The sequence below is a fragment of the Hyaena hyaena genome, unplaced genomic scaffold (genome assembly GCF_003009895.1).
Source record: "Hyaena hyaena isolate Hyena2069 unplaced genomic scaffold, ASM300989v1 scaffold_710, whole genome shotgun sequence".
In the NCBI taxonomy this organism is placed as follows: Eukaryota; Metazoa; Chordata; class Mammalia; order Carnivora; family Hyaenidae; genus Hyaena; species Hyaena hyaena.
In genome coordinates, this window is record NW_024081345.1 from 653,688 (window position 1) to 679,272 (window position 25,585).

Genomic DNA, 25,585 nt, shown 5'->3' on the forward strand with positions numbered 1-25,585 from the left:
AGAGAGAGCGCAAGTGGGGAAGAGGGGCAGAGAGAGTGAGGGGGAGAGAGAGAGAGGGAGAGAGAAAGAGAGAGAGAGTTTTAAGCAGGCTCCATCATGACGTGAGCTGAAATCAGGAGTCTGAGGCTCAGTTAACTAAGCCACCTGGGTGCCCCTGAATCACATTTTTAAAATCAGTATTTTTCAGCCTTTCTGGCTAGACTTTAAATAACTGAAACAGTTTTGAAAATTATTTCCGTTTTTCTTTGATTTAAATTTAAATTGATTTTGCTTATAGTAGTATACTGGTCATTCTGTATGTTTGTTAGGAAAATTCTGGTTTTTATTTAAGTTTTTTTTCAGGAAATACCATTTTCTAGGTTTTATCTTTAAGTTTAGATATTTTACCAGTAACCCTATTTAAGATAAACATTAGGTTACTATTTCTGTTGATAGACATTTATTATTGAAAATTTTATTTACATACATAAACACCAGTAATTGAATATCAAGAGAATATCTTCTTAAGTGATTTAGATCAAATGCTAAATGTAAAAAATAATACACATGGCCAGTTTTCTGGCAGTTAACTCGTGTTTCAGTTAATTTGCTCAAATTAACAAATAACTTTGCTGAGATTCCCAGGCTATAAATCATTTATAATTTCTTTTATTAACCATAGCAAGTTGGTATGTTTAATATTCCTGTATTAAAATGAAAGAAGACATTAATTTGAATTATCACTAAATTATACAGTATCTTTTTAAAACAATCATACTATCTGATTTAATGATTATGAATTTAATAGGTCAAATATGGTTCTTAATAGATGAGTTGATAATATCACAATCTACATTTATAATTAAGTATCAAGGGTCTGTTCTTAATCAGCAACTTCTTTAAGGCTGAGTAAACATGATCTTAATTAAACTCCTAGATAAAGCTAAGGGATGTTGATTGTTCCAGTAAGGAAAATAAAATGATGCCGCCTGACCTTAAGAAATTATAAATATGGGAATGTTGATAAATGATAATGAGCAGCAAACATTTAAGGGAGAGAATTGGTTCCCAAGTCAATATTGTTGAAAGAAATTGAGTTTGGTTCTGAAATGTATTATTTGAATACTTAGAAACGTTCCTTTCATATATTCTCTGCAAACTCTCGGATTCGTCCACAATACCTTATTTAGAAGTCAGGTGAAAATTTCTCTTTGAACAGCCTGTTATAACAGGTGTGTTCTGAATTAAAGAAGACATTACACTAAACCTTTAATGGTGGTTGAGGGCAGCCCTGGTGTAGAAGGGCAGAATCACAGTCCCCTGAACATGCTGGGTTTTATTACCCTTTTTCTCACTGCTTGACTGATAATAGAGAGTGAAGCACCAATCTGTATTAAAGGAGAAGCAGATGAAAGGGAGATAATATTCACCTCCTCATCAGCCAGTTTTGCATGTGTCTTATTCTTTGCTGCTTCTGAGACTTATTTCGAATCAAGATAGGCATTTTATACCTTTGTCCTGGCAGAAACAGGAAAAAGTAGCTGCCCTGTGCCCACAGGTAGTAGTTTATTTCTATTGAGTGAGTACTGGGATCAAAACAGTGGTGGTGTGCCTCTGGCAAAACATTTTTACTCTTACTTTAATACCACCTGGATTCTAATTTTTTTATTCCAAAATATTTACCTTAATAAGGACTTTGAATGTAGTATACAAGATGAAAAATGACTCAGTAGAGAAATACCTATCTCTTAGGCATCGGCTGTTCTGTTGACAAAAGGCACAAATAGGAAATTTGTCTAAATAATTAGATTTTTAATTAGTGCATCATCATAAGATTAATGTCATTGCGCTTCATTGCATGTAATTTTGTATTAGGAATTTCATGTCATCCAAGATGCTACCTGTGGTTTGCTGATTTGAATCCTTAATTTATCACTTGGGTGTATGGAATGTCACCTATTCGCAGTCAGGAGTGGAAAGAAGGCATTTGATTATAACTTCACTGCTGGTGAGGAATACTGATGGTGTTATGCTATATGAATACATTATATTTTCTAATATCCAAGAGGCAGCCACCCGTCAAATATTAGTGAGTGCATCTTAACTTGCAGAAATCTAAGCAATAGCACGAGCAGATAGGTTGCCCAACCTCTGGTGTGTGTGTATGTTGAATATACCTGGGCATGACCCATACTCTGTTTGCTTTTTGCAACTTGGTTTTTGTTTTTCCTTTTGACAGTTGCCGAACAAGCAACCGGAAAAGTTTGATAGGCAATGGACAGTCAGCAGCATTGCCTCGACCACACTCACCTCTCTCTGCTCATGCAGGTAATTCATGACCCTTTCTTCAGTTCTGTTTTACTTTTTGCTGGCTCTTAAAATAATCCGAGCATGTTGAAATTCAGGTGTGTCTTTATACCTTATCTTGGTGTTCCTGTTGGTTCATCGCTACATTGTTCTTTCAGGTAAGTTAGGCCAAACCTGGTCCTCTCTGTCAGAGTGTTTGTGCTCTGAAATTGAGAATTTCTTTTTATATGGGATCCTTTTTCAGTTGTTCATTTCTCCATTTCTAAGTGTGTGGATGATGCAAGACCTATTTCCACATTGGGACTTTCTTGGGGAATGCATATATGTTCGTTCACATGAAGAGAATTGGTGTTAAGAACTTTAGGGGAAGAAAGATAACTTGTTCTCTACCCTTCTACATTCTCCATTGGGAATCTCGTAACCGAAGACAGGTTAACGAGAGTAGAACAGACACATTTACTTAATAGAAGATTTCCATGACACAGGAATCTTCATAAGCAAATGAAGACCCATAGGTGAGCTAGGTCTGATGAAGAGTAACACGTTGTGCAAAGATAGGACAGAAGTAAACTAACTCAAGTAAACTGGGGCAAATTTAGCAAGGGCTCTGCATTCACAGTTGTCTGTGTCCCTTGTCTGCTCCTTTGCTCAGAGTCTAGGGAGGACACCTCTCACATGAGGACTTGATGTTCTTTAGGTCCAGGTCCGAAGAACCTTGCTGCGCATGCCATTTCTTGTATTTCTTCAGCCTAAAATACTTAGTTTGTCAAGATGCCCTATGTTGAAGCCATGGGTCTTAACCTCCAACAGAACTATTCAGCATGTTTTCTCCCTAAAAGTTGAACTTAGTGTTACTTACATTTGCTCTTACAAACAGTGCCGCCATGAATAGTCTGGAATGTTTCTTGTATGTGTGCCAGAGTTTGTCTGAAGTTTAACCTGGTAGTGGCATATATAACTTATCTATTACATTTATAATCTCTATAGGTACAATAAAGATTTAAGAGGTGAGACCCTTAATTTTAAGTTTATTTAGTGTGTGTGTGTGTGTGTGTGTGTGAGAGAGAGAGAGAGAGAGAGAGAGAGAGAGAGAATCATAAGCAGGCTCTGTGCTGTTAGCTCACAGCCCAACATGATGCTCAAACTCAAAAACTGTGAGATCATAACCTGAGCTGAAATCAAGAGTCAGACACTTAACAGATTGAGCCACCCAGTTGCCCCTGCAAGTACAAATTTTAAGGAAGGTATAGCCATATTTGAAAAACCATGCAGTGAAGATTGATTGGTATGTTGTGGGGTTTTTTTGTTTGTTTCTGCTTTTTTTTTTTTCTTTTAAGTTATATCCATGATGGTGCAAGAAAGAAGGATTAATTCCAAACAGGAACATATGGGAGAGTATGAAGGAGCCACTTGATGGAGATGTTGAAAAGCCAGACAAGACTTGAGTTGGCAGAAATGGAGTGGATGAGAGAAGGGGAATTAGCAGTGTAGCTGCTGTGGGGTGTTGTGTGTGCGTTACTGTAAGAGAATATAAAGGTGGAAAGACAGATGAAAGCCAGAGAGCATAAGGGATTCTGATTTTGAGTGCCTTTCAAGGACTTTGGGAAGGATCTATGTTTTGGGAAGCTGTCTGCAGGATTGTGAAGGATAGTGGTTAGAGGATGAGTGATTTAGCCTTTAGTCATTGTGCACTGGTGGGCACTCTCACCCCAAGGGGCTTTCTGATGATACTCATTTCCTATTTAAAAGTCAAATCATTACTCTTTCCTGGAAGGCATTCCTTTTGCTCAGAGTTGCTTTCTGATTGAGAGTAGGAGTTACCTGTAGCATGTTTGGGGAGACAAAGGGAGGGAGAGAGATGGTTGCCTCTTTGGAATGAAATGTGTTTTCCCTTGAGTAGGGAAATAAAAGTAAATAAAAAGTAAATAAAAGATGGCAAAGTGAAAAAGGTGACACATGCACTGATAAATGGTGATCCTGAAGCAAAATCACTGAAGTCCAGAAATGGCACTCTAGACTGTCCTAGAAGCATGTTCTAGACTATTCATAGCAGCATTGTTTGGAAGAGTTGAACATAGGAAGCAACCTAAATAGCCATCCACTGGTTGGGAAATGGATAAATGAGTTGTGGCATAGTCATCCCAGAAAGCCATGCACACAGAAAACAAATGTTAGAGGGCTGTGCATATCCATGTGGATGAAACTCAGAGGGCTGGGCAGAAAAAGCAAAAACCACAAAAGAAAATTGGTGAAACCATTCCTGTAAGGTTGGCATGAGGCTACAAAGAATATTTATCCCTAAACACAATATGTAGCCTCATGCCAATATACACACACATAGTCACACACCCATTTATATGTAAGTATGTGTATATATACCTTTTTGTACGAGTCTAAAGGAAAACATCATTTTATTTATTTATTTTTTTTTATTTTTTTTTTAAATGTTTTATTTATTTCTAGGAGAGAGAGAGAGAGACAGCGTGAGCAGGGGAGGGTCAGAGAGAGAGGGAGTCACAGACTGAAACAGGCTCCAGGCTCTGAGCTGGCAGTCAGCACAGAGCCCGACGCGGGGCTCGAACCCACGAACCGCGAGATCATGACCCGAGCGAAAGTTGGACGCTTAACCAACTACGCCACCCGGGCGCCCCGGAAAACATCATTTTAAAGGCCACTTACATGACAGTAGTTCCCTCTGAGAAGGTGTGAGGAGGATATCAGTGGGGGAGGGGTAAACACTTGGTCATACTGTATTTCCAGAGCTGCTTGAGGGGTACCCAGCTATTTATATTATTACCATTTATACCTTGGAGATTTCTATTACATTATTGTCCTAACAGCACAAGGTGACAGAGAGGCAGGCAAGGCCCAATACCTACTTGGGAGCTAGACTTCTGTCTCTACATCTTCTCTTTCACAGTGCCCGGCAGTATATACAAGTGCTAAGTATATCACGAATTTTATTTCTGACATAGAATTCAATGGCGATGAAAAAATTGAATCCTACTCCTCTTTGTAATGTTCCATAGTAATTGTACCCTATTTTATGGGCCTGTTGATTGGTCTTTTATTGCTGTGATTTTCTTCAGTGCTAATATTGAGCTTAAAGAAAATGTGCTGAAGACTTTAATGATCCTTTTAATTATTTTTCTTTTTCTCTGTGTAGACTTGGCATGAATTCTTTTCTCTTCAAACATCACTTTAGTATTGAATCAGAGGAGTGGGCAGAGGGAAGCCTGTCTTTCAGGTTCTGAGAGCATTTTTCCTTAGGTTGTAGAGGCAGCATGTTTTTCTTCTCTCCGAACGAGCTCTGTCAGACATTTTTTGTGTGTGAGAAATGACATATATCGCCGACTGGATGTTGCCTATTTATGTATAATAAGAGGAGAAAATGTAATTTTTTTAAAGTTTATTTATTTTGAAAGAGAGACAGAGAATGAGCACAGGAGGGGCAGAAGGAGGGAAAGACAGGGGCGCTTGGGTGGCTTAGTTCATTAAACGTTCAACTTCAGCTCAGGTCATGATCTGAGAGAGAATCCCAAGCAGGCTCTGTGCCCACAGCGCAGAGCCCCACTCAGAGCTCAGACTCACAAACCATGAGATCATGACGTGAGCCGAGGTCAAGAGTCAGACACGTAACCGACTGAGCCACCCAGCTGCCCTGAAAATGTAAATTAAGACCTTTTTTCTTGGTGATATGAATGCCTGCCCACTCAACATGCCTCTTTATCTCTTATTGCTACCTCCTCTGTTGTGTGTTTGATACACAGAATGCCAGGTGAGAGTTTCTAAATGTCTTTAGGAAAAAACATAAAAACAAAACCAGAAAAGCTATCATCTCTCCATGCTTTCTGACCCAAAAGATAAATTAGACTTTCATCTCCCTGTTTCTCTCTCTCTCCCTCTCTCTCTCTCTCTCTCTCTCTCTCTTTAAGGTCGGGATTCTGTGAATCAGGCCACTCATCACTGGCACATGAATTAATACCTATCAGATGAATTGGTAGAGATGAGAATGTGAATTTATTTCTGTGCTTATGTCAGTCATGCTCTAAGGAAAAAGATACTGGCATGGTCCTCTGGAGCTTATCTCCAAAAATAAAATAGTATTTGTTGAGAGCCAGGGATTTCTAAAAGAGCAGTGAATGGGAGTCCCATTAAAAAAAGAAAGGTAGACAATCACAGACTCATAGTTCCAGGAAGAGTCTAAGCATGAAATTTAATTGAGAATTACCAAAGGAAAAGACTAGTGCCTCTCTCCTAATGTGAAAATTTCTCTGTAATAAACAAAATCAAAAGAAAATAAAGTGTGAAAAATATTTTGATGCCCATAATTGATGTATATCTGATTGCCTTCATACACAAAGAGCTTGTATAAATTGATATGAAGATGGTAAATGTACCAGGAGAAAAATGGGCAAAAGATATAAACAGCGTGTCACAGAAAAAAATAGAAAGGTCTCCCCAAAAATATGAAATGATGATTCATGGTGATCATAAGAGAAATGTGAACTAGGTGGTGCCTGGTTTCGCCTCAGGTCATGATCTCATGGTTTTATGGGTTCAAGCCCCACGTTGGGTTCTGTGCTGGTAGTGAGGAGCCTGCTTGTGATTCTCTGACTCCCTCTGTCCCTGCCCCTCTCCCATTCGTGATGTCCCTGCCTCTCTCAAAATGAATAAACTTAAAAAAATGTTTTAAAAAAAAGAGAAATGTGAACCAGAATAATTAGAGTACCATCCACCTAGCATACTCCCAAGAATTCTATAAAATTGACAGAATCCGGTGATGGCAAGGTTGTGCAGAAGTAAGCCCTGTCGCACGATATAAGTGTTGATGTAGATGGGTGCAACCATTTCAGTTAACACTTTGCACTATTGGTAAAAACCACAACTGCGTTTATCTGATGTCCTGGCACATTCGTCTCTAAGAATTTATCTACTGATGTTCTCACAAAATAACAGACAATAACAAGTCTAGCTAGTTGTAAATAGCAAATGGCAAGTTAAGTTGTTACCACTTCATCATTTAACCAGCCAGGGGACTGGCTTTGTAGAAAATGACTAAGGCATAGAATCCTGTACCGCCTGATTGTTACAAGGAATGAGATTGACTTTTCTGTTCTGATATTACAGTGATGCCCAAACCCGGGGGCGCCTGAGTGGCTTAGTCAGTTAAGTGTCTGACTCTTGATTTTGGCCCACATCCTGACCTCACGGTTCATGAGATTGAGCCCCGCGTCGGGCTCTTGGCTGACCGCATGGAGCCAGCTAGGGATTCTCTCTCTCAAATGAATACATACAATAGACCTTTCAAAAAAAGGAATGATGCCCAAAACAGATAAGTCAAAATACATCATGTAACTTTATATGTGTTTGTGTGTGTTTTAGACTGGATATATGCATACATATACAATTTGTATATCATGCATATTCATAGGAAATTTTTGGACCGAGAAAGAAGAAACTTAGCATTGCTTATCTTTGGGTAATAGGAAGGTAGGGAGATTAGCATATAGCAGTTTTATCATCCTATAAGCCTCTAAAAATAAAGCCAATAAAGAAAACAAACAAACAAACCTGCCGTATCTTTCCATTGCTCTGTAATAAATTACCAAAGATTTAGTGGCTTAAGACAATATCCAGTTCTTAATTTTATGGTTCCATAGGGCAGAAGCCCTGGTACACTTGACTTGTGAGAGCTCAGGGGGCTCTCAAGGTATCCTAAGGCCAAAATAAAAGAAAGGTGGCAAATCACAACCTCCTAGTTTCCTAGGAACCCTCACCTGGTTTTTCTGCATATCATAAGACCAAAATCACAGTGTCATTTGGGCTGGACTCTCATCTGGAGACGAAGAAAGAGTCTCCTTCCAAGTTCATACAGGTTTTGGACAGATCCCTGCGGGTGTAGGAATGAGATCCCTATCTCATCTTGACCATCAGCCAGAAGCCACTTTCATCCTCTCCAGGCTGCCTTCCTCCCCCTTCAAGCCCACAGTGACACATGCAGTCATTCTCATGCTGCAGATCTCTAACTTCTCCTGCCATCAGCCAGAGAGCATTCCTTCTTTGAAAGGCCTTATCTGATTGGATAGTGACTCCAGGCTTTTTATGTTCTAAGAGCAAATGTTGCTCTCTTGCCAAAATACCTAACCTTTTGTGTCTTCAAAAATTGTTTCACTGGGAATTTGCAGGTGACTGCTTAGATTCATTTATTAGAATGAGTCTGGAAGGAAAGATGAAAAGGGGTCTGACGTTCCTATTGGATAATGCCAGGAATTATTAAAGAAGGGAACTTTCCATGTATATATGGATATGGTTGGTAAGTTGTTAGAAAAAGTTTCATAAATTATTTTATGATAATATAGGTACCTCATTTCTGAAGGATGAGTCACCATTTTATTTGCTGCTACTCTGTTCACCAAGCTCCCCTTCGAAGCGTCCTCCTAAAGGAAGCCCATGGGGGTGAAAATAATCAGAGAATTGGAGAGATTATAGGCAATCAATATAGTTCCAAGTAGGAACTTACAACATGTGTGGCACAACAGAAACTCTTACATCCCACTGTCTGTCTGTCTTTCTGTCTGTCTGTCTTTCTGTCTTTCTTTCTTTCTTTTTCTTTCTTTCTTTTCTTCCTTCCTTCCTTCCTTCCTTCCTTCCTTCCTTCCTTCCTTCCTTCCTTCCTTCCTTTCTTTCTTTCTTTCTTCCTCCCCTCCCCTCCCCTCCCTTCCCCTCCCCTCCCCTCCCCTCCCCTCCCCTCCTTTCTATTTGAGAAAGAGAGAGCACAAGCAGGGGGGAGCAGAGAGAGAAGGAGAGAGAGAATCCCAGACAGGCTCCACGCTCATTGCCGAGCTCGATGCAGGGTTTGACCCCATGTCCTCACGATCATGACTTGAGCTGAAATCAAGAGTCAGAGGCTCAACTGACTGACCCATCCAGGTGCCCCACATCCCACACGTGTAAAGAAGTCCTTGTGAGCCTTGTGATCTACATTTCATTGTCCTTCCTCCCTGCCTCCTGGGGGGTGAGGGGGGATTGGCTTAACAAATACAAGTCAGTGCACAAAATCAGGTAGAAAGTGTGGGATGCCATGTATGCTTTTTTTCAATGAAGGTTTTCTTATTTCAGAAAAGTCTGAGGACCTTCCTCTTTTGGACTTGTTTGGAGTCTCTTTTTGAGCCCCGCATGAGAACTGGTCTCACCACGTGACAGCATGCTCTCCCTGCATTTACGCTGTATCAGTGTTCTCATTCATTTAGACATGACTCTGAATTAGATGATGTACACACAGTGGTTTTTGCAGACAGGCATTGCTGATGCAAAGAACTGACAATGAGATAGGGACAGGGAAAGAAAACCACTGTGGGGGGTGCCTGGGTGGCTCAGTCAGTTGAGCATCCAACTTTGGCTCAGTCCACGATCTCACGGTTCATGGGTTTGAGCCCCATGTCAGGCTCAGTGCTGACAGCTCAGAGCCTGGAGCCTGCTTCGGATTCTGTGTCTCCCTCTCTCTGCCCCTCCTCTGCTCATGCTCTGTCTCTGTGTCTCAAAGATGAATAAAGATTAAAAATTTTTAAAAATAAAATAAATAAACAGTGAAGTAGAGTTCAAAGAAGATGGTCTGGATGGAGTAGACCAGGGGAGTGGGCATTCCAGGGTGCCAGACTTGAGCCTGAGCATCCCTAATATTGGTGAGAAACTGTAATAACCCACTCTGCTGAGAATGGGAACCCTAAGCTTGGAAGATGTGTAGCTGGGCATTAAAGGATTTGGTAAAGCCTGGTATTTTGGCCCTGGGTGCCAACCAAGTCCTTAATCTGTTTACCAACATCCACATCACTCTTTGCCATTTAAAAAAAAAAAGGTAAAATCTTATAAGAAATTTTGCAGGCCGTGTGTCTGTGACTCTGATCTTCTAGGCTGTTATGGTTAAAAAAACAAAATGTGATACTCTGATTGTAGCAAAGTGAAACTGACAGTTTGTAGAAAATAGAAATTACATGGAAAATGTGAATCTCCTATCAGCTCACTACTCAGAGATAATCACTGCTAACATTTCATTGCATGTCTTGTCCTTTTTTCTTGAACGTGTGTACATGTGTATATTGGTAGATGTATACATGTATGTTCAAACTGTCATGTTCATATGCTGAAACTTTCTATTTTAGTCTACCCTTGCCAACAGTCATGGTATAGTTTTATAGGGTCTATTAATATAAGCCAAAGAGAATATCATAGTATTTTTTTCCAATTTTATTTAGATATAATTGACATATAACATCGTATTAGTTTAAGACATACGACATGATTTGATATATGGATATATTGGGAAGTAAGTGTAGTTAATATCCATCATCTCATATAGGTGACAAACTTTGCATGTGTGATAAAAACTTACAGGATTTACTCTTTAATTAAGCAACTTTAAATGTACAATACAGTATTGTTAACTGTAGTCTCCATGCTGCACATACATTCCAGAACTTATAGTTGGAAGTTTGGGCCTTTTGACCACTTTCATTACACCTTTCATCACACCTACCCAGCCCCCACCGCCACCCCCACCCCCACTGCCTCTGGCAACCACCAATCTCGTAGGGTTTTTTCCTTCAATCTTGTACTCTTGATGAGGTTTTTAAGACTTCTGTTTTTCTAAAGCCCACATATTTATGAGATTATACAGCATTTGTATTTCTCTGTCTGACTTATTTCACTTAATATGCTCTCCCCAAGATCTGCCCATGGTGTTGCACATGACAGGATTTCCTTCTTTTTCTATGGCTCATTAGTATTCCTGTACATGTATACTGCATTTTCTTTATACCTTTGTCTCTTCATGGACACTTCCGTAGTTTCTATGTTTCAGCTATTGTAAAGACTGCTGCAGCCAACACGGGCTGCTCATATGTTTTTGAGATGGTGGTTTCATTACCTTCAGATATTTATTGAGAAGTGGAATTGCTGGATCATAATTCTATTTTCAATTTTTTGAAGAACTTTCATCTTTTTCTTCATAATGGCTGGACCAGTCTACATTCTCACCAGCCATACCCACAGTTCCCTTTTTTCTATATCCTCACCAACACTCATATCTCTTTTTGATAATGGCCATTCTAATAGCTGTAACATGAAAATATCTTAGCATTTTTCATGTGCATGTTTTCTTAATCTTTTGTAATATCTGCTGAGTGTTTTTAAATGGTGCTTTTTGAGTAACAGGTAAGGTTTTTCTCTTATTTTTAATTTTTTTTTTTTTTTTTTTTTTGGTCCAGTCTGTCAGTCTTTTTCTTTCTGGTTTCTTCCACTTTCGTTGCCCTCTTGTCTAGTTGCTGTAGAGTTTTATTTATTTATTTATTTTTTTAACAAGACCGGTCTTGCTCTGAGAATTGGCCACTCTGACCTCACTGTTGGTCCTGCTCTCTTCATGCTTCACTAGTTTTAGTATCAATTACGTGTTTCTTTACCCTCTCATACTCGTCATCTGTTGTACAGGGTGATGGTTTTCCCAAAAGGGAGTGGGTTTTTGAGCAACAGGAGCTTTGCTGAATATACTTAGGTATTTCTTCTCAGATACTTGTGGTACCAAGTTTATATGTTGCATACAGAGGAAAAGCTGTTACTTGTGAATTTTAGTTGACTGGTGGGAACAACTTAGAAATTAGTGATCTTTAGGTATCAGTGAAAAATTTCTCCTTAGATAAAGTGAGACTAGGGACATTGCCCTGAGTGTGATAGTACATCTTTTTCATTCATTTTGTGACTTTCATGCAGAAGCCTTCAGCAGGTTTTCCATGCTTGAAACAGTATTTGCCAAATTGTTTCAATCAGCTTTGTAGGTCTTTAATAAAAATGTTCATTCGACAAGGCATTCACCTCCTTTGGCCATGTACACATGATGGTACAAGTCAAATGGCCCCCTTGCTTGTTTATATTTGGGTACTAGGACAGATCAAGATTATGTGCCCGCAGAGTTATAGCAAATTGATTGTTAGCCCTAATGGAGATGGTTTCATGATGCCCCATATAACCGCTGTTTAAAATGATGGAAACTTTTTTTTTTTTTTTTACTCAAGAGGAATCTCTGATAGAGTCAATCATTGTCTTGTTTCCCTAATTTTAAGTAGATCTCAGTCATACCAACTTAAACTTGTAAAACCTTGTGTTCAGTCCAGAGCATCCAATGTCGTCAGGATTTCATTTTACGGAGGTTAAAATCAGCAAATCACACAATGAAGTGAAATATCACCTTGGAATCATCTGGCTTCATTAAAATCCTCAAAGGTCCCAAGACCAGGTTTCCTAATCTAGTATGTTTGTCCAAGCTATATAATTTCACAATTCATCTCCTATGATTTCAAGTATTTCATAAATCATTTTCTCTGAATTATGGAGAATACCACCTTTCTTATTCCATGCTGCAGTCACAGTTCTGTTTTAATTCTAAGCCTTTGTGTAATTGCCAATTGTTGGCTTGAGTAATGACACATACTGCCCTTCCTGCTTAAGGAAAAGTACGATAAAATCAGATGGACTGACGTCAGTGTATTTTCCTAGTTTTTGGTATTGCTTTGTGTTGAATCACTAATCAGAGGTGTATACTAACATTATTAGTATTTTTTAAAGCCTTCATGCAGACTGTCAGCCCTGTGACTTGACTTTATTCTTTTGGTCCTTTGAGAAGATCATAATGTATATATGTAATCTATTCCTGGTAGTAATATAATAATTGACATCTTTCATATACTCTAAATCTATAAATGTAGAATTTAATCTGTATGGCCTTTGGTTTAGGTTTTTTTCTCTCCTTCATCGTAAATTGAAGCTTTTGAAAGCTCCCTTTTAAATTTAATTTTAAACCTTCCCTGTGTTAAGTGATTAGTAAATTTTTTATTTTATTTATAGAACATGGCAGCCACTCAAGAAGATTTGACTCTCTCATCCATTGGGGATGGTTCTTCATTCATTTTTATTTTTAAACTCAGAATTGTATAACTTTTTTTATGTTTATGCATTAACTGTGGATTTTCTTTGGTTTGGTTTGGTTGCTAAAGTACCAGTTGAATCTTAATTACCTATTTTTCAAGTTAGAATTAATAGTGTTTAGTGGTACATTAGGTGTGAGGTGAGAGGGAGTCGATCAAAGGTGGCATGCAGGTGTCTTGCTGAGAGTACGGATGGCCGGAAGGGTCATTTCCTGAGATGGAGAGGATGAAAAGAATACTTTTAAGGTAATGCTGAAAAATTCACTTTGCTGCCTATTGGGTTTAAGATGCCCGTGATACATTTAATTGACCTAAAGGAACAATTGTTTTACGGGTCTGAAACTCAGAGGTTGAGTCTGTCCATAATACAAGTTTGGAAGCCATTCATTCATTAACAGTATTTAAAAGCTTGAGAGGGAATGAAAGCAGTAAGGGATAGAGTTTTGGAGTGAAAAGAATATCGAACCCGGCGGGATGGGGGTGCTGAATCTACACTGCCAACATTTAGAGGTTCTGAGAGGACAAGTCACCAGCAGCAACCTGAGAGGCAGGAGGGAAAGAGGAGAATGTTGTATGCAAGAATTGAAGAGAAGACAGGAGTGTCCAGAAAGAGGAAATGGTGGATTTTAACATCAAGACCTCAGTTTCTACAAGGCACTTAACAAATATTTGTTGAAAGAATAAGTAACTTCATAAAGAAATGCACAGAGCTTCATGTTTTGATGACCAAAAATGTAGCATATTCCTGACTGAAAGCAAGATTTGTTTCCCCCCGTAAAGAGAAAGTCCTCTGAAACACCTTATGACTTACAAAGCCCTGCAGGTTTTAGTGCATTGTCTTAGGAACTATATTTTGAAAGCAGTTTTAGCAAATCTTTCATTTACCATTTCCATAATATTATCTGTTTTAACCGATGCTAAAAGCTGAGAGGGAGCTCCTGCCTTTCTTAACTCTTTAATATTTGGGGCACCTCGGTGGCTCAGTCGGTTGCACATCCGACTCTTGGTTTCAGCTCATGTCGTGATCCCAGGGTCTGGGGATTAAGCCCGTGTTGGGCTCTGCGCTGAGTGTGAAGCCTGTTTTGGATTTTCTCTCTCTCCCCCTCTGCCCCTCCCCTCTGCTTGTTTACTCACATTCTCTCTAAAAATTTTTTTAAAAAGTCTTTGAATTAAAAAAAATACTTTGGATGTTCAGGTGCTATGCCACCTCCCTAAACCACAGAGTAGTCAAACGAAGGCAGTGTTTCACCATAAGTAAGGAAATCTGAACTGTAGAAAATAGACTTTGAGAATTCTTGAAGTTATTTTTTCTGTGAGGAAAGATATTTTTACAAGTTTTGGAGGGGAGAGGATTCTTGAGACACAAAAGTCTCAAAATAGCCTATTTTCTTGGAAGTTAGTGAAGTCGAAAAATCGTTTTAATTTCAGATTTTATAAATATTACAATTAGAAATTAAAATAATTGGCTTATCAACAGTGTTTACTGTGGGCTTAGATGTTTTCAGATTTAAATACCACACAATGTGATAATTATATACTTCACTGTTGTAAAATGGATAAGTGACATGTATTACTAGATCTTCTAAATCTCTGGAAGTTTATGTATTCACACTGGCTAAAAAAGATTCTTTTTTATCGATCTGTTGAAAAAGAGGAGATTACCTAATGTTGAGGGTTGCTTTCGTATCACCGTATATGTTTAGGTGATCGAATAAACGATCACCTAGAATGTAAAAAGGTGCGATTAAAATCTTTGCTTAAATCACTGCCCTACTCACCCTTGGGGTTTTCAGAACTCGATGGTCTCAGACTGGACAGCTTTGGTGATTGTCACAGTGACTATGGTGTTTCCTGCATACTCTTCACCAGCTTACCCCCAAATTATCTCTGAGCTTATGTGTCTGTACAGCCTGTCATCTTCAGCCCATTAGCTAGCTAAGAGTGTCTGGATTTGTATCACGGAAAAGCATACCGTTCCGTAGAGACCAAAGAACTTGAGGCGGGGGTCCCATTAGGACGGGATCAACCAGCTGTCTACATCCAGTGCCAGTGCCTCTGGTAGGGCGTGAGACGCTCACCGTAGCCTACATGGCCTGTACCTCTCAGGCAACTTTAAGTAAGGGAAGTTTATACGTCTGTATTTTAAATTTGAGTATCTTTGCTAAAGAGCATTTTCTTAAATATGCACGGTAATGCCATCTATGTCTTTGAACTTACCCTGGCATAATTACAATTTCTGCCTTAATGACACTTCAGTACAGATTTTTGTGTTTATTGCAGCCATGTGTGAGTACTCCTCCAGAAAGCTATGCAAATTGCAGGCTTTTCAAGTTCTAAGCTTTTATGTTAGGGGTAACAGGGGTAATTACAGAGCATTATAACATTCATGAAATGTTAAGGTGTACATACACTGGGGCAAGCCTCACAAGTTTAGAGAGTTCAGCTGTGGTGAAGACAAGCCCATCACCACTCTCGCATTGGAGCTGATGGCACATTTGGTACCTCTACACTAAGGAAGAGAGTGGTGGAGAAAATTTAGAAGAACATACTTAACAGACAAGTCATAACAGTGTTCAGGAAAAGAAATGAACTTTGCTTTTAAGAAATCTTTTATATTTTTAAAAAATGTCTTCAATTTTTTTCTATTTACAAAAGCTGTGCATGTCTACTGTAGAAAATTTGGAAAATACAACAAAGCATTAAAAAAAGAATACACAGAATTAAATTAAAGAAAAAGCACTCAGAATTAGCTGCTCAGAATTTTGGATATTTGTTTAAATATGTTTATTTTATATGTGTACATCTGTTGCAATATTGATGACACTTTGTATACGTAAACTTGTGCATGAAATGTAAACTTCTGTATACACACACACACATTGGTATGTTTCTGTATTACACATACATGTGTAAGTAAGGGATCACAGGTACAATTTGGTGTCTAGATCATCTTTCTTTTCTTGCTTTGAGATTTTTACTTATTATTAAATGTCTTTTTTTTTTTAACACTTGGTTTTAAGAAGTACAAAATATTCCATTTCATGAATATGCCATGGTTACCTTCCCCTAATGAATATTTTGGCTGTTTTCCTGTTTTTATTTTTGTTCTTAAAAGTATGCTATAGTGGACAACATTACACGTAAATCATTGTGATCAACTCTGATTAGTTTTTCAGCTCAGTCTGGGAGAGCATTCTTTAAAGTGCTGGCCTTCTATTGTCTTGTACTTGCGTGGTTGGGCCATTCGTTATTGTCTGCTGTAGCTTTCTGAGGCCCTAGAGTCGGAGATTGTGTCCACAGGAAATGTTCTTTAATGCTTGCTGCAAATGACTTTTAATAAGCGTCAAGAATGTGTTGGGTAGGCACCAAAATAACTTGATACATATCTCAGTAACATCTCAAGTGTGTTCCCTCTTGGTGAAACAATAGCTCGTTCTGTTCAACTTCCAGGAACTCTGTGCCCAGTGACATCCTGGTGGCCTGGTAAAGTTAGTGAAGTAAAGGAAGAAGGAACCATAGCACAGAACTGTAGAGCCCTTCAGCCTTCACTCTGAGTCCCTGCTTCCCCAGATGCTCAGGACTTAGACTCTAGTGTAAAAAGCTCCAGCTGCTATGTAACTCCCATTCTGCTGCCCAATCCCTTTTAATTTTGAGATCTCAGACAACCAATAAAGTATTAAATGGTGTATGTAATAAATACTGGACCTTGGGGTTAAGATCGGGATTTTAGCTCAGCTTTCCCACATATCACCATTACCACTGAGCAAATCACTCCCTAGATCTCAACTTCCTTATGTGTGAAATGTGAATAATAGAACTTGCCCTTGCTACCTCACTTGATTGCTTGAATGTGACTATATTTGCAGTATTGTAAAGTGTCACACCAGTGCGAGGTTTTCAGAAATTCTTAGGGTATTATTTTTGTGACCAATCTGAATTCATAATGGTGTTAAAATGATAGGATACCATGGTGTGTACATACAGAGCAAGTTAGAACACAGGCTTGTTGCAGTCTTCAGGTGCGTTGCTGAGAGGGGAACAGGGAACATGGCGTCCTTGTTACAGACCCCACTAGAATGCATCTGTCACAGTCTGAGATGTTTGCATTTCGGCATTCCAGCCTTTGGAAGTCTCTCAGCTGTGTACTCACTCTGGTTTAGAGCCGGATTTGGGAAACGGATAGCATTTTTTTAAAAAAGTCAAAGTCAGTGGATCAGAACCACAGCCATTCCAGAGGGGCTGCTCAGGGATAGGAAGTAGGAAGGGTTATTTAGGAGTGGGGCTCACAGCCTCCTACTCCGCCTTTACTTCAACCAGAGAAGATCAACATCTGTCACATTTCGGGGTACAGAGTCATCTTTTGCCTGAGCAAAAATATTTAGTGTGTATATGTGTGTGCACGCACACATGGCATGTTTAAAACCCATTCTAGTAAACTGAGACCCACTGCAGGCAAGTGTGAAGGATCTCATGGCTCGTTGGTGTCACAGCTTGGTGTGGAACCCTGCTTCCTAGTTAGCACCCTTCCCAGCGAGACTCTGTAATTTGACCCTGAAGATTTCTTTTGGAGGGATCAGGGAAGAGCGGGAACATCCCCGGCATGAGCTTTGATTCATTTTTCTTCCGTGCACCTGACACAATGTCTAGATCAATAGTTTTCTTCATCTGTGCTTCTTTTTTACTACTCCGTGAAAGAGCTTGGATCCCGCACCTGAAGTAGGAGGAGAAAAGCTCACTTTTCACGAATAAACACATAGGTTTATGAGCATCTTGTTATTATGGCTACCATTTATGGTGTGTTTTAAGGATAGAGAAAAATTTCAGATTATTTTACAGATGAATTAAGTTGCCATAAGACATTAAAAGAGTAACTAACTGGTTGTCAGGAGGTGAGCATGTCAATAGTATACTAAATTTAGACCCCACATGACCAAATCACGTGAAGGATGGTCAACAGGAAATGGCACCTGGCTAATAAACAAGTAGACTGAGACAGAGTTTCATTTTCAAGAAAACCGTGTATCCCTTAACTCTTTTGCTGCAGACTCTGCTGCCACCATCCCCTTTACCATTGGAGAATCTCTCATAAAGGTGCACCTAAGAATTTTCCCCAAAGCATAAACATTCCAGACTGCTCCATCTATTAAGGTATCTGATGTCAGTGAATGAAAACCCAGAATTTAATTACATGAGCTATGTTCACCTTTTTTTTTTCATTCGATATAAAGACGTTGTATTTCAGATTAATTTTTAGTTCTACAGCTAAAAGTTCTCCTGTTTGCTATTAATCAAGATGACTTTGAACAGTTTCTCTCATTTTCACTTGGCTTTAGTTTCCTTTTCTGCTAAAGGAGGAGATTGGATTAAATGTATTTATTCTAATACTTCTTTTTTGATATTTATTCCAAGGCTGTAACTCCATATTTTTAGTTCTTTTGTTATAAAAGAATTTTTTTCCACACTATGTTATCAAGATGAATTCATACTGGCTGAGGGTTTTCATTGGGAGCATGCTTTTAGTATTCTAGGGTCTGGTGAAAAATGGTCTCTCAGCATCTAAAATATTAAGGAAAAGATTTAGGGTAGGAGAATAGATTGGACTCTCCACACCTAAGATTGAAGGCGGCTGTGCCTGAGTCACCCATAAGCATGTTGTGGATAGGGTCATGGGTATCATCTGAGGATGGGTATTACATTTGGAAGGACTTACAATGGCAGAAATGGCCGCCCTCTGGTCTAGGCCTCCCAGGCACACTTTGAAGGCCATCCTTGTGTTTATCTGGCTAGAGTAGCAATACCTCTGAGTTTGTGGTATGTCTCTGACCTGGAGGAGTCAGGCCTAAAAATCTTGTTTGGCACATGTGGATATGTTCTAAGAACTCTACAGTACTTACCAGAGTGACCCCCCAGTCATTAAAGGAATGAATTTAGTTTTGAAGGATTTGAGAGTGAGGGAGCAGTCGGTGTGTGTGTGTGTGTGTGTATGTGAGAGAGAGAGAGAGAGAGAGAAAGAGAAAGAGAGAGAGAGAGAGAGAGGGAGAGACAGAGAAGGACCGAGAAAGACCAAGAGAATCGATCCACAGGCAGAGAATAAGCCCCACTTCAGTATTAACAGACGTAAATCATTTTAAATTGGCCACGTGTAGGAAATCAAGTTCCTCGATTGGTAAATAGCCCACTTTCTTGTAGAATCAGTAATTTGGTGTGGGAATGGACACAGTCTAGCATCCTTGAAATTGAAAGAAAAAAAATTGTCAATCGGTTCATGTTTGGTGCTTTTGTGTCACTATTTCCATAGGAAGTGTGGGTTTTAAGCTTAACACCAGTCGTTTCATTTGACAGCTTTGATTTTCAAAAGAGAAACGCCAAATGTAAATTCTTCTCCTTTCTCCGGAGACCCAGGCCGATTTTTAGCATCAGGAGATGAACATACTTCCCCTGACAACAAATTTCCCATAAGCAGTAGCAGCCTGCTTTGTCAGGGGCTCTGTGAAGCTTTCGGAATTCACTTTTCCCGTTCTTATTGTTGACATCAGTGATGGATGTTCATTTCTCCTGGTGAGGTGAGGCCTTAACTATTTCTGTCATGATTATGTGCCTATCTAACCTGACTCCTGCTTAACATTTCATTTCCTGAAATTGTCTTTACTAGCAAGACAGAAGTTACAGTATCTAAATGTTACTTGCTGATAATAACATACCTCAGTGAGTGCCTGACTTACACGTTATGTGTTTGTTAGCTAATCATGCTTTTCACATAAATATCTATAACATTCCACCATCCCTAATTTGTAAAACTGCAGTAACGTGGGAGATTAAGTATATGTCATTGGTGGACCACCTATTTAGGAAGAATTACCCTTATGTATGACATAGAATCTCCTGATCAAAAACAGTCACCATGTGACTAGATTCATCAAAGGTGTAGCACCCTGAGGGGCACAGACTGAACATTTCCACAAGACTGTGGATTTTACTTCCTGTACTACATACCCTGACATTAGAGGCTTTGTATCTAAGCTCACAAGCCACATATTTAGCAGTCACCTTCTACCATAGAAAGCCGCTCTTTGAGCTATGAGAGAAGTCCATTGTCCTCCTAGCAGTTTTATCTTTCTCTATTATATTTGAGAAACTACATTTAATGGTATTGAATATCTACCTCAGATAAGCTGAGGATTCATTAATTAACTTATAACAATATTATCTTTTGGGTGGACCACTAGATAAATGGAGCTAAAGCAATAATCAAAGATACTGTTAATGAAGATTTTTCCATGTTGGAAAGAGAGATCAAGTAACCAAACTAAGAAACAAAAATTAAACTCTGCCCTGGAGATAGGGCAGGGTTTTTTAAGCAACAAAGGAAAATACACCAGTACACTTCTGAGCAGAGAAGAAAAAGCTGATTGCTTGTAAAAGAAGGGACTTCCCTTCCACAAATAGCCAGATAATGATATTGTGGCCAAAGAACTTTATTTGCTAAGATATTATACGTATATATGTATGAATGTATTATCATTCATTTGAAGTCACGTAAATGCACATTTCATGTCTTTCCTGAGAAACTCACATAAAGATACATAGCTAAAAGTTATGGAACTAAAGCATTGGAATGATGGAGTATAAAAGCAGTATGTTGAACATTAAGGAAAGTTTGAAAAGATAGCTTAAAAATCTAACCATGTTGAGGCACCTTGGGTGGCTCAGTTGGTTAAGTGTCTGACGCTTGATTTTGGCTCAGGTCATAGTCTCATGAATCGTGAGTTCGACCCCGCTTTGGGCTCTGTGCTGCCGGTGTAGACTGCTTTGGATTCTTTCTCTCTCTCTCTGTACCTCACCAGCTTGCTTGTTCTCTCTCTTTCTCGCTCACAGTCAATCAGTCAATAAAATATAACAGTGTAAATAATGATTCACTAATAACAGGATAGATAGATCTAGAACTCACATCAGTCACGATGAAAGCTGGAGGTATGGCAAAAGTACACATATGCCACATTCCTTGGCTTGCTTTGGGGAGTGGGGCAGGGAAAGGGAGTTAAACTTAATCCTTTTGAATCTATTAGTTAGCAAGACATGCATTCAGGTGTGTTTTTTCAGCATTTAAAGTAGATAATGTAGTAACATGAAAAGCAGTGATTTTCTCCTATGTCACAGAAGGAAAAAAGAAAGTAAGATAACTACCAACACACTTGGCTTTGAAATATAATGTAAAAGTTAAATAGAACCCTGTAAGTTATTTACTGTAAGTAAACTACTAAGGCTTACCCAAGAATGCTGACTGATTTAATGTTAGGAGCAGATCTAATGCATCAAAGCAGTGGGTCAGATGTTCATCTGAATAGATGTTGAAAGAGCACTTTATAAAATAACACATCCATTTTTGCTGAAAATGTTTTGGAAAATGAGTGCACAGAGGATTCCATAATACAGTAAGACATGTCTAATGTAGACGAATAGCCCGTATCTTACTTTTGTGAAATACTAGAGGCATTTTATTAAAATATCTTCCTATTATTTAACTTTATTCTGGTGGGTTCTTTGTAGTCAAGCAATACACCAAACTCAAAATCTATGACTCTAAAATGATAAAATGTGTTATGTTCAGATGACATAAATAATCTAGAACATCCAAAGAGTTAAGTGTGTAAGTATTAAAATTAATAAAAGTATTCATTAAATAGTATAAAAGATGAATATATAGAAATTACTATTGTATATTACCACCTATAAACAGTTAGAAAGGATGAAGAAAGGAATCAATTCACAATAGCGTTCTACTCTGTTTTCTCATACCCCCTTTCCCACCCTAAGAAATGGGGCATTAATACCATGCCTTTGAAGTAACCAGAGAGACACTTAAAAAAGTTTGGTATGTAGAAGCCACACAACTTTATTTGAAAGCAAAATGACTTTTAAATAATGGAAAGACATGTGTGCTTGTTGGGGAAAAGCTAAATAGTATAATTTCCCCCAATTAAATTATAGTTCTAAAATAGTTCTGATCCAAATCCTCTTGATTATGTGTGTGTTTAACTGTTTTCTTGCAAGCACCACATTCAGTCTGTAGTTTAAGCAGAGGAGGAGTTTATTAAGGTATATTAGGTAGCTCACAGAATTTTGAGGAGGGCCAGAGAGTCAGCATTGAGGTTCACATAGCCTGGAAAGACACACAGACTATATCATGGTACTGTGCGGGGCAAGCCCTGGATACTGGTGTTCCTGATCCCTGAATTCCAGAAACTCGGACACTGTTGCCTGCATCCTCCCTCCCCCTCCCCCCGTAAAGAGGGCTGCCCCCGCCACCACTTTGGCCACAAAAAGTAATTACTTTGTCACCTACTTCCTCATATTGCCTTCTTTCAAGCCAAAGTTGAGTTTAGCAATGAGAGCAAAGGGAAAGCTTTGCCAGTTGACTTAATTGGCAAAGCTTTCCCTTTGCTCTCGTTGCAAGGAAAGCTGAGAGTGTGGGTGGTAGAAGAATCCTGGGGAGACAGCTCTAGAGATATGGGAAATCCCTCTTTTATAGGAAGGCTGCTCAGAAGATACTGGGTGAACCTAACAATGACACATACTCTTCATCATGGTAACTGGACATAATGACTCTAAAGTACATCTGGAAGACTGTGTAGATAAAGTAGTCCACATAAATTCAGGGAGTTGGACCTGACTACCTGAGATTAGCACACATCACAGGGCGATGACCATGCACACAGTCATTCACACATGAAATAAAAATTGACAGGGATTAATAATGATACGCTGAGGGGAGCATCACACACCACTGAGAGAGTTTAATCAGCAAATGTTATAGGGAAAATTGTCTGTCTCTATGAAAATACATGTGGTGAGCTTTCTTCATACTCTGTACTCAAGCGATTTTCATAGAGATATTAAATGACCTGTAAAAATTAAAAAACCCTAAAATGTAAAACTAGTATGTACTTGAGTATTTATATTACGTAGGATGGGGAAATAATTTCATAGCATGAAGAAGTGGAAGAGATTGCTAAGGAAAAGATTGAAAATATGAATATATTAAAAGCTTAAAATTCTGTAAGTTAAAACCACTGTAAACAATTAAAACAGGGAGCCTGCGTGGCTCAGTCAGTTAAGCATCCGATTTTGGCTCAGATCATGATCTTTTGGTTCATGAGTTCAAGCCCTGCATCAGGCTCTGTGCTGATAGCTAGCTCAGAGCCTGGAGCCTGTCTTCGGATTCTATGTTTCCCTCTTTCTCTGTCCTTCTCCTGCTTGCTTTGTCTCTCTCTCAAAAATTAAAAAATAAATAAATAAAGCAGTAGTAACTGAGAAAATATCTCCAACAATATAATGGGCAGAAGTTTAGTATTATCAAGTCATAAAAAGCTCTCTTGAGATAAATGAAGGAAAAAATTGTAATGCCCCCCTACATAGGTGAAGGACAAGGACAGCTCATAAAAGAAAAAGTAGAAATGACGAGTAAAACATGAAAAGTTTGATCTCACGCTCATCAAATAAATGCAAGTGAAAACAATGAAGTCCCAGTTTCACCTGATTTGCAGATATCAAAAAGCATCTACACAGTGATAATAATAATTTCTGGTGATGCTGGGTAGCAAGATGGGTATGCTCAATACCTTAACATAAGCTTATAATCTCTTTAAGAAAGCAGATTGGTATTTTGTAAAGAACACTCAAAATCGTTTCTATCACTTAAAATATTATCTTGTACTTCATGAAATATAATTTAAGGAGTTAATCAGAAAAATAGAAATACATATTTAAGGATATTAATCATAACATTACTTATAATAGCACAAAAAAGGGAAACAATATAAATATTAAATAGAGGAATGACGCTTACATTGCAGTCCATCTGTATAATGAATAATTTGTAGCCATTAAAAAATCATCACAGTGGGAAAAAAATTTAATGACATCTGAAAATTATAATTACATCCTAATTATACAGAACTGGATACAAAAACTGAATATGGTTTGTGATCCTATTTAAAAGTATGCTTGTGGGGCACCTGGCTGGCTCAGTTGTTGAAGAATGAGACTCTTGATCTAGGGGTCATGAGTTCGAGCCCCACACAGGGTATAGAGATTTCTTAAAAAATTAAAAAATAATTACTAACATTACACGTTGGTATGTACATGTATACACTATCAAAAAAAGACTGAAGAAAAATACATTACATTAGTATGATTATTAATTTCATTTTTATAGATGTTTTTCCAAGCCCTCTACCATAAGCACATATTACCTTTAAAATCAAGTTTTTAGAAGCTATTTTAAAACTGAGACGTTCCTTTTCTATGGATTTTAAACATTCCATGAGCAAAATCTCATGTGCATATTGCTTCTACCCTCACCATCTGCCTTCAGTTTAAAGTAGTTAAACAGTTATATGTTTAGCGTTTTCCAATATTAGTAGCAGTGCTCAAGTTACCCCCTCAGTGTAATTTATCCTTATTCATCCCCACAGCGGTGCTGTACATATTCTTTTGCATTCTAACTTTACCTAGAAAAGCATGTATCTGCCTCAGAGTAGCATAGGATCTGCATGAAGATTGGAGTGGTTTTTTATGACATATATTGTTAAATAAAAATGGTTTTGGGGTAAGGGGGATCATCTGAGCTTTAGCTGATGTCGGAAAACATTACGAAACTATTAGCAGAACGTCTTCATTTTCTAGTGAAAAACATGTTCATTAGAAATAATCCTCAGTAAAATTGTTCTGTGCTAAGTATCATAACATTGTAAACCCTCTAGCCTGTAATGGAGAAAACAGTTTTGTCCTGTTGTAGCTTCTTGTCGTAAAACAGGAAAGCTACCCCTTACTTAGGCATTATCTCATCCATATTCCTGAGAGCACATTCCTGAGAGCACATTTTTAAATAGGAGGTTTTTAAATCATTCTGGGAAGTTATGAGCTAGTATAACATTTAATATTTCTTATGTTTAAAATTATAACTTGATTGAATTAATAACCAAGTGTGGATGGTGTTATTCATGTTTTTTTTATGTCTCAGGGAGACAGAGCCAACAGGTCTTACTCCATTTCCCATGGGAAACCAGTTCAGGTCCACCATTGGCCGAGATTAGCTGATGATGTCCTGGGCACGCCACCACTCCCATCCCACTCCACTAAAACCATCATTTCCCAGGGGTCGAATCCAATGATTACGTTTGTAAAATGGTATCATTCAGCCTAGCACCCTGCACGATTTAATATCAGGAACCATTTCCTACATCTTGAATATTTCCCTTCCCTTGACTTATCTCATTCTTCTGCATTTCCATCCTTCTTGTTGTTCCTGTTTGTGTCCTCAT

At 38.5% G+C, this 25,585-nt stretch overlaps 1 protein-coding gene across 1 annotated transcript in view; it reads left to right on the plus strand.

Moving 5' to 3' along the window:
- Nucleotides 1-25,585, plus strand: part of LOC120220600 (microtubule-associated serine/threonine-protein kinase 4-like) — a 168,347-nt gene that overhangs the window by 47,893 nt on the left and 94,869 nt on the right. The window contains exon 3 of the mRNA XM_039217708.1: nt 2,219-2,307. Coding sequence (XP_039073639.1) covers nt 2,219-2,307 — 89 coding nt within the window. The remainder of the gene's footprint in view (nt 1-2,218; nt 2,308-25,585) is intronic.